Source organism: Etheostoma spectabile, unplaced genomic scaffold (genome assembly GCF_008692095.1).
Source record: "Etheostoma spectabile isolate EspeVRDwgs_2016 unplaced genomic scaffold, UIUC_Espe_1.0 scaffold325, whole genome shotgun sequence".
In the NCBI taxonomy this organism is placed as follows: domain Eukaryota; kingdom Metazoa; phylum Chordata; class Actinopteri; order Perciformes; family Percidae; genus Etheostoma; species Etheostoma spectabile.
The window spans coordinates 310079-320288 of record NW_022605585.1 but is presented as its reverse complement, the minus strand read 5'-3'; the positions used below and the strand labels follow the sequence as shown (position 1 = coordinate 320288).

At 40.8% G+C, this 10210-nt stretch overlaps 1 protein-coding gene across 3 annotated transcripts in view; it reads right to left on the bottom strand.

Annotated features, from left to right (window-relative positions):
- Nucleotides 1-3483: 3483 nt before the first annotated feature.
- The window catches only part of LOC116686196 (zinc finger FYVE domain-containing protein 16), a 30234-nt gene continuing 23507 nt past the window's right edge, over nt 3484-10210 (bottom strand). For 2 of the 3 annotated variants that reach the window (XM_032511174.1, XM_032511173.1), the window contains 6 exons: nt 9774-9924; nt 8689-8769; nt 8389-8551; nt 6458-6563; nt 5332-5508; nt 3484-4142 (listed from right to left, as the gene is read on the bottom strand). In XM_032511174.1, the coding sequence (XP_032367065.1) occupies nt 3984-4142; nt 5332-5508; nt 6458-6563; nt 8389-8551; nt 8689-8769; nt 9774-9924 (837 nt within the window). In that variant the 3' untranslated portion in view covers nt 3484-3983. Of the gene's footprint in view, nt 4143-5331; nt 5509-6457; nt 6564-8388; nt 8552-8688; nt 8770-9716; nt 9925-10210 lie in introns of those variants that run through there. The other variant, XM_032511175.1, reaches the window with a different exon arrangement.

Sequence of the window (10210 nt, the reverse complement as noted above, 5' to 3'; positions counted from 1 at the left end):
TGGAGAAAATGGATTTTGTCGAGCGCCGATTTGAGTCACGCATGCTCAGATTTAAACGGTTTACAGCATCACATGTCATACTGAGATGTGTGAAATCCATGAAATAATAAACTTTTCTAATTACAAACCATAACAGAAGATGGGAATCATTTAACAAACGTTGTAGCTATCTGTGGTTGTTTGGTTGCTAACGTTAGCTCAAAACGCCATTCAATTAACAGCCTTTGTTGTGTTGGATGCTAACTTGAAGCTAAGCTAGCAGTGAACCAACATCATTAACCCTCGTGTTGTCTTCCCGTCAAAATGGGGGGGGGGTGTATACTTATGCCCCCATTGGTTTTACTGGGGTAAGATGACTTCTTCTATGGTGAATGAAAGCCTCGATCCGACCAAGTAGCTCATCCAATCAAATCAAAGCATTGACGGCAACGCAGCTGCCAGTTCTGCCGTTATTTACCTTTTTCTTCTTCTTCTTCTTCTTCTTCTAGTCCGTAGAAAGAGCAATGTCGGTAGCCTTTGCTCATTAGCGCCACCTCTGTTCAGAAGAAGACTGCAACTAGCGTCGCGACCACCACGCGGGATTATTAACAGTTACAGCGCTCCCATGATGCGGCTAGTATTTCCAACGTTTTAGTGAAATAGAAATAGCGATATATTTTTACTTCTTCCACGCCCTGAATACCAGCGTTATAAGGTAATCAGCAGTTTACGCTAGCTTGTGTCAAGCTACAGACATATTTAAATTGGCATGAAAACAGATCCCACAGGACGGTCGGCTCGGTACGTGTGCGTTATTAACCCCTGGGTTCATTTTAGGCCGGAATTGTCCTTTAATGTCAGTAACCCACTGGGGAGGTTGCATGGTGATATCTATTAGTTAAAATATTTTCCCTATTCACCTGTAGTGTAAGGTGACCAGATTTCTTAGATAAAATCCGGGGACATTTTCAGCTCAGAAGCAAATATACCTCCAAAAACACGTCATGTTTTTATTTTTGTAAAACTTAAAACGGGGACACTAGACCTAGAGCTGTTTCCCCCCAACAGACAACATCATTATGGACAGGATTTCTAAGGAGCTCGACCTTTCTGTTAAAGATTAAGATCCTTTTTTTAAAAACATAAAAGTCCGCGAAATTGCGTTGGCTAAAGCCACCAGACTCCATGTAAATAATCAGTGATTTTAGCATCGTAAAACACGGCTTTCTAGAACATCTCTGAGCTCTGAGCAGCGCTGCTCGATCGGCTCCGTTTGGTCCGCGTTTTCTTTCTTTCATTCCACTTTCGGGTCTGTCAGTCACAGTGAAAACCGGGGACATTTCCGGGGACAGATCCAGCTGGGGACAGGTCACCAAAACCGGGGACTGTCCCCGAAAACCGGGGACGTCTGGTCACCCTACTGTAGTGTCTTTTCACTTCATCTCCACTGTCCCGGCTGTCAATTTACTCTAAGGTTTAAAAAAACTTCCTTCTTCATTTACAATAGTTTTATAACATTTGTTTGCTGATTATTTTGAGTATTTTGTGGTTTGTTGGGTTTTCTCGCTTGTGCTGAAATGTACATGTTCTCATTTATCTTTTAACATGATCAAAATGAACTAATTAACAACTTTTCTGTCCAGGTGAACACACACACACACACACACACTAACAGTTAAATGACACGTGCAATAGACTCTCATCCATCTCCCTGACTGTCATGGCAACTCGCCTCAGAGATGTCTAGATCAGCTGTTTTGGCCCCCAATCAGATCTTAAAAATATCTGCAGAGACCAGGTCCCTATCTCACTGAACGGAGCTCCACTGCTGCCACGCTAAAAACGATCCTGTTGCAGATATTGAAGGTGGACGTTGGACTGTTTTCACTTTCTAGTTTAGAAACAACCTCCACACACGACATTTTAGCCACGTTAATGACGCGATGGCGAGGAGTTTACGTTCTGTTGCAAATTGTGTTCAGCTGGCGTTGATGATTTGAGTCATGTGACCATAACATTCCCATCTCCACGTCATTAGCCAGATTCTTTCCTTCTTTATTTCTGTCAGTTTCAGATCCCTTAATACCGCTTATGACACTTCTAAATGTGTCGGGGTGATTAAAGTTTTTTTTTTTTTTTTTTACTCTTTGGGGACAATTTTTGTCAAATTAAACTGAAAAAGGAGCAGAACGCGTAGCATTTTATAGCAATTTTGGAGCGTTGATTACGACTAAAACTATAACATCTTGTGACGTTCATCGGGTTGACCAGAGACTAGTTTGTGCGGATTGTGACTTGAAACAAAAACTTCACCGACGTCAGATTCAGGGCAGGGAAGCGCCACTGATTTCAGATGCAATAGCAATTTTATTAGGGATATTTCAGTTACAATACTAATTTTGCTAGGATATAAAAAGGGATTTTGAGAGAAGTAATTCTGTAAATTCTACAAGGAACCTTCTGATCTGGTGCAATATTAAAAATTGTAATGCTGATGTTAAGAATTGACTTCAAAGCAGTTACACAGAGACAGAGAAGAGAGAAGTGCTTTTCTTTAGTGCAGAGGGGTTAATGCAGAGAAGTACTGTATACTAAAAGCCACACATCTGTGGAAGTTTCCTTTCCCTCGCCACAATTTCCCCAAACTTCGGAGCGTTATTTAACAGGATATGGATTCCTTAAATTGTCCAGTTTCATTTGATACTAATAACTGCAGTCTGGCTTTAAAGCTACAGTGTGTAGTTTCTGTCGCCCCCAATATTGAATTTGAAGTAATGACAACAAAACTGTCGGTGCGTTCACATGATACAAGCCTTCCGTAATCCCCCCCCCCCCCCCCCCCCCCCCACCCCACGCATTGCTAGTACCAAGGAGGACACCGAGGATAAAAAAAAAAAAACATGATGTATGCATGATGCTATGTGAAGTTTTATTCTGGTAGGAGTAAAGAAAATATTAGCCTATATGGGTGTATTTTGGGCCTATTTGATTAGTGTATAGCTTGTTTGCATATTAAAATTCATTTTCAAAGAAACATAAAACATAAAATATTTTACCTTTCATGGGTACTTTCATTGTGTAAAGTTTCATTTTGATAAGATTAAAGGAACAAAATAGCCCCATTGGGGTGTCTTGTTGCCCTGCCTTATCGGACACATCTCGGATTAATGAGAATTTAACATATTTCCTCAACTAGGATTTCTTAGGACTTTTAGTGTGTTTCTGTACACCTCATAGAAATGATCTAAACTGCAAAACATTATTTTACAATTAGTTGTTAAACGCTACTTTGCCTGGACAATACTCAGAAGTTTATGAAAAGAAAATGTTCTTGCACGAGGCCCGGTGTTTTCCTGTGCCGTGTCGTCATAACCAGCATATGAAATGAAAGTGTATTAAACCTTGAGAGGAAATGAGATTTCTTTTCATCCCTGTGATGTACATTTTAAGAACTGAGCCAGCACCTGATCCCATGTACCACCTCTAAAGTACGGAACAGCGCAGTCAGTAATGTCCCTTGCTTTAATATGATCATTTCATTCAATAAGCCCGTATTAAAATATAATAAATACATCCAAATGAGAGACATTTCGCTAGAAGCGTCCGTGGGAAACATTCACTGAGGTGCTCCGAGCTGACGGGGTGGGGGGGGGGGGCCAGCGGGGAGCCTTGGAAGGCAGAGCAGAAGAAGAAAAAAATGGTTTGAATAGTTTGGTTGTATTTGGTCACGTCGCCGTGGTAATCCTTGGTTAGTGTTTGGCTTCTTGTGTTAAAGCAGCTTTGGTGAGCACGAAAACACACAAACGCACAACGCTTCGGTTTGCATCCCTCCAGAGAAACACATCCTCAACCTCAGAGTGGGAACGTAGTGCCGGCGGCTGCGTGTCCTCACGTGCCACAAAAAAACCCCCCAAAAAACGAGCCGTTGCATCAGCATGTCCCGCCACGATCAACCGCTTTTCTCTCAATGTGGTCAACCACCATTATGTGTGTGTGCATGTGCGTTAGATGGTGTGTGTGATGTAGAAGATGAACTCCATGTCCATGGCAGTCTGTGGTACACTCGCGCTACCTCCATGGATGACGGGGATCAGAGCGCCGTCCAGCTCGTTCATGTAGCGCTGGGGGAGGAGCCTGCCTCCGGAGCCGGCCTGGTACTCCACCTGGGAACGAACACACGGGGAAACACTCAGCACGCCGACTGGTTCTCAACAGAGCAGACGTTATTCTAAATACAGAGAAAGACAAAGAAAGACAGACTCGAAGGGTAGCACTTTAAAGGAAAAGGGTGAATGTGTAGTGTCGAAAGATCTGAAAATCGCGCAAAGACGGTCGTTAAGTAGCCACGCTGCCACGAAAGGCAGCGCTAGATCGGCTTAATTAGTGTGAAGAAGAGTCCAAGGAGACGAAAGGTAACGTCTCTAAAAATAGAGTCGTGAAGGGTAGAGACACTGAGGGGGATCACCAAAGGAGCACTAACACGGACTAATTAGGGTGAAGGTAGTCTTTTTTTTTTTTAAACTGTCTATTTATGTGTTTTATCGGTTTTAAATGCTTATGACACCTGTGTTTTATGAATTTTTTTGAGGAAAAGGAATAAGTATAAAGGTTGTGTAATACAGAGAAATACTCGAAGGGTAACACTTTAAAGAAAAAGTGTGAATGTGTAGTGTCTTAATGTTTTCATTTTTTAATGTTTATACTTGTGTTTTATCTGTTGAACTGATTTTGCGTAAAGCACTTTGAATTGCCTTGTTGCTGAAACGTGCTATACTAATAAAGCTGCCTAAATACTGTTATTATTAGCTAATTGGGGGAACTTTCCATAAAATCATCTCTCAATGCAAATCAAACAAGCAATTAGAAAAAAAACCATGCCATCTCTAGGTATGGTGAAGGGTATGTGATGATGATGATGATGAGTGATGTGGTGTGTGTGGTTGTGTGTTGTGGTGTGTGGTGGTGTGTGTGTGTGTGTGTGTGTGTGTGTGTGTGTGTGTTATTTTAATTCCAAAGGCCAAGGGAACTTTATCAGGATGCACATTATCCTGGATCCATGAAATAAAATAAAAATATCTTAAATTTAAAAAAAAAACTATTTTTGGTTTTGAGTTTGAATGAAGTGTGTTTTTATGAGCTCACAGGTTTGCAAGGTGGGCTGTTGTATTATTGTATTCAAATAGGAAAATAGGTGTAACAATATTTCCTTTCTTAAAATTCTGTTAGTTTTTTTGTCTATAAATTAGACACTAAAAAAAACCTTGCCAGTGGTTTCAATGGCGGTGGCAAATTCTCACTAATGTATTCTTTATTATGTAACATATCTCCCAAACTCCCCTATTGTTTTTGTACCATGTCAGCCTGTGTAGAGATGCGAAGCGAGAGCGAGTTGATGCCGCTGGACGCGAGGACAGCGAGGTGCGGCGTCAGAGCGCTGCAGGCGGCCAGAGCCATCTCCTTCTGGAACCCGCTGCAGGACGACAGCACCGGCACCACGCTGCAGTCCGGGGCCCGGGGCTGGAAGAAGACCTGCAGGAGACACGCAAACACTCCTTTCTGTTGACACCAGTAAATGTACTCAGAACTAGGGGCTGCACAATTTATCGGTTCGTTTTCGACATCGCAAATCAACTGGCGCAATAAACATTTCGCGAAAGACGCTCTGTGATTTTACTGTGTTGGTTGAAAGAAAATCTCAGTTAAAAATGGCACTTTAAAAATATATCACGGGCGCCCAGATAGCACAGGTTATTTATATATATATATATATATATATATATATATATATACACACACATACACACACACACACACACACACACACACACAGACAAATAAAAAGGGCCATCCAAGTATAATAATATATACATAGTTGTCAAATGGTTTTACATAACCACAGTTTCTTTGTTTAACTACAATTAATTGCTAACATCAGCTAAGGTCTTAAGGCGCATGACTGGTTATTGTTGATTTTGTTTAAATATGCCAAATTGTAATTATATAAGTGATTATTGGTCGGACTACATGTTTTTATTATCATTTCAATTGTAAGTTGTTGGCACTTCAAACACGTTTATAGCAACAAAAATGACAAACATACAGCTGGAACTGTTTAATAATAATAAAGAGGCGTTGTTTACGTCATACAGGCTGTGTATTTGTGTTATAATATTATCTTGGTCTCATGACAGGGATTATATAACCAGAAGATGTATCCAAATGTATTTGACTAGAAGAGACAATTATATTTTTCAATCTCAATTATATCTCAGACAATTAATTGCACAGCAAAATCTGGAATAGTTGCAGGTCTAGTCAAGTCAACTCTATTGTCAATTCTGCAATACGTGCCCGACTTACAGAGCAAATGAAAATACGTTTCTCTCCGACCCACGGTGCAATAAGGGACTGTTACCAACCTTCGGACTGTTATCCAGAGCATGAAATGTGTGCAGAGAATCATATAGATTAAATTCACCTCTGTGCATCTGATGGTGCGTCCGTCCGACTCAAACTCCGTGTCCTGCTGCATCCTCACACTGCGGACTCCGTCCAGAGGTCTGCCATCGACCCCGCTGGCTCTGCTGCAGAGGATCATTAAAGGGAGAAAATCACATTACAGATAGACTCACTAGTTATATATTTGAATCACATTATAGTCTGTAACGTTTTGTCTTAAACAGTCGCCCTCAAGTCGGCCTATATGCTTGACGTTCCACTTCTGGGGTTGATCCGTTGCTGCAGGAAAATCCGCCGGATTTCACTTATTTAGGCCGAATATCCGTTGCCTTGGACTTTGTGTGTGACTTTGTGCATTTTGGACTATGTTTAACTGCTGCTCAGATCTCTGCAGGGTAAATCCAGACAGCTAGCTGGACTGATAGATCGTCTGTTGCACGACTAAAACAACTTTTGAACGTACACATGCTCCACCAAAACAAGTTCCTTCTAAAACTACCTCTGTTTTTCCTCCGGTGCTTAGCCCCGCCCAAGACGATTGTGATTGGTTTGAAGAAATGCCAATAAACCAGAACATGGTTTCCTCCCATCCCTTAATGCTGTGTGGAGTAGCCAGACCCTCCTCCGGCACGCTTTGGAGGAGGGTTTGGCAAGCGAAACCGGAAGTCAACATTTTACAGTTATGAGAAATTTGCAACCACTTCCCTTCCTACACAATAACTGGACCTGGCTTTCAAAACTCCTATTTAACTTTACAGAACAGGGTTCACTTATGAATACAAAAGTCCCTCTTTGTGTTTCCCCTACACCGCTGCTCAGCACAGAAACACTGTCTGGGGAAACAGTTTTATAGCCTGTGTGTGTGTGTGTGTGTGTTGCATTTTGGGAAAGTCTTTGTACAGTTTGTACACAAGTGTTTTAAATGTTGCCTTTTTTTAAACGATAAAAAGTGTTCAACAAAATGATTGAAAAGAAACAGATCCTTAAACTGCCCACACACGATCCACAGTAAAAACTGTCAACTCAGAAGGAAGCGCTCAAACGTTAAATTACATTATTTCACCTTTCACCTGGTTGCTGCTGTTCTGTGAAGGCACAACCGAAGCCAGAAGCAACATGACGTGTATGACGTGTCCCTGCGCTGCACGACTGTGTCTCTGCACGCTACCTTGCGGTTTGACCTCTAATAATGCATTTTGGTTTTTAAATCTTCTTTGACTTCTGTCTACACCTCTATTTGTTGTGTAAAAGCAAGAAAACAAAGTGAATTAAAAAGGAGCAAAAACATTTGATTAGTACTAGACACAAGTAGAATAAAAGTAAAAGTCCTGCATTTAAAATGTACTTAAAAGTACCAAATGCAGAAACATCATCACATTTAATAAACTAGAAACAATCCAAACAGTTCTGTCAATCAACTAAGTTTTTAACCCTAAGTTTTGGTGACGTTTTTTCATCATCATTATCGCTCCCCCCCCCCCCCCCCCCCCCCCCCCACATTTGTCAATTTTTCAATGTTTTTGGTGCTTTTTCCCAAGTTTGACATTTTTAATGTTGACATTTTCAGCTCTTATTTCGACGGCCCATTTTTGTGACAAAAAAAAAACGAGGACAACATGAGGGTCAATGGTCTAATCATTTCAGCTGGACTTGAAGTAGCATATAATGTTGAGTAGTTTAATATATAATTGAACATTGTATTTTATAAAGTACAAATCTTAGTATTAATCTTAGTAACTAAAACTGCCAGATTAATGTAGTGCAGTAGAAGTAGAAAGTGACATAAAAAGAAAAGACTCAAGTAAAGTACAAGTACCTCATATGTGTAGTTAAGTACAGGACTCGAGTGCAAATGTACTTAGTTACATTTCGCCACTGCCGGCTGGATTACGCAGAGTGTGTGGTGTAATAGTTGTGCAGCAGTGTGTAAACAGTTGTGTGAATGTGTACCCTGTGTTGACCGGTGCACTCAGGTCGACCCAGCGGACAGTGACGTTTTCTCGGAGCTCGCCTCCATCGTTCCTGCCGCAGGGTATGAGGAAGTCTGTCTGCTCCCTCAGGGCGGCGCGCAGAGACTCCATGGTCTCTGGAGGGATTTGAACCATCAGCCCATCTGACACACAAACACAAAGTCCAGTTAGGGCTCGTCCCAAAAACAAGTCAATCAATGTAGAATACGAGGACACGTTCTTCCTTTTACTCACAGCTTTGATTTGATGAAAAAAAGAGTCAACAAATCAGTAACTTTACCTTCAACAATGCTGGACTTTGCAATGAAGCCTGACGAGGCCTTCAGGGCCCCGTTGAACACCACAAAACTGGCTCCAGTCACTGAAACAAAACACAGAGCACCAGAGGATTATATATATATATATATTAAGATATATATATATATATATATAGATATAACATATACATAATATATATTTAACATATATACAACACACCACATATATATATATATATATATACAACATATATATACATAATATATACACATATATATATATACATTATATACACATATTATACATCATATATACACATATATATAACAATAATATATCTATAATCTACATATTAATCACACATATATATATATATAATACATATATATATATATTATATATACATATAATATACACATATATATATACACACACACACACACACACCACACACACACGAGTACAGCATTATCTGTATCTGTTAACCATATGAATTGTCTGTACTCGGACTGGCGGGGGGGCCTAACCCGGAAGTGGACATGATTTAACCCGGAAGTGGGTCGGGTTGTCTTGAAATGGGCGGGGCTTTAACCGGTATGTTATTTTAAGCATGGAATTGATATGAGTTGATCAGAAATGGTTATATTTATTGCTGATTAGAAAACTATTTACATGACAGCATCAGCATTGAGCTTCAGATGGCAACAGAATATATAATATCACAGAATAGTGTAGGGAAGGGGCGCTGGGACTAGCCTATCACAGAATAGTGTAGGGGAGGGGCGCTGGGACTAGCCTATCACAGAACGCAGTCACACGGTCAGCTACCCAATGAGGATTTTTATTCAAACCGAGCACAGATATTGACTCGTATTACTCGTATAATACTTGTATTCGCCAAAGGGCTTTGTCCGTATCGGATACTCGTTTCAGCCGAGTATCCGGCTCATCTCTATGTATTATATACTATATATAAAAAACAGAATCAAGACAATGGTAACCACAACATAATGTGGATATTTGTGATGGGTGTTTTTTTTTTTAGCTCACTCTTCTTCTTCACTTTGATCTGACGGAGGAGTAGGCAGGACTACCGGTGGCTCTCACCTGTGCGGGTCTCCCCAGGCTTGCTGTTGGCCTGCGTCTGATAGCTTCCCTCCTCGTTCTGGAAACACACCAGGTGAGAGTCGGCCTCCGAGCTGAAACGGGCTCCGATGCTGATGACGTGCTCGTTGGACGCGTTCACCACCTTCTGCATCTGTTAACCACAGAAAACACATTTGCAGAGCTGTGCGTTTGCAGCATTTTATGACCTGTTTAAGTAAAAGTACTAATCCCACCGCACACAATACTCCACTTCAAGTAAAAATCCTGCATTGAAAACCATAGGTAAGTAAAGCTTTACTGAGTAACTTTGATATTAATAAACGTCCGTTACATTCAAGCCGTTGCTTGTATCATGTGGACGCACTGACAGTTTTGTTGTTATTACTTAAAATTTCTCATGGGGGAGACTAGATATCGGCTTAGATTTTGGATATCGT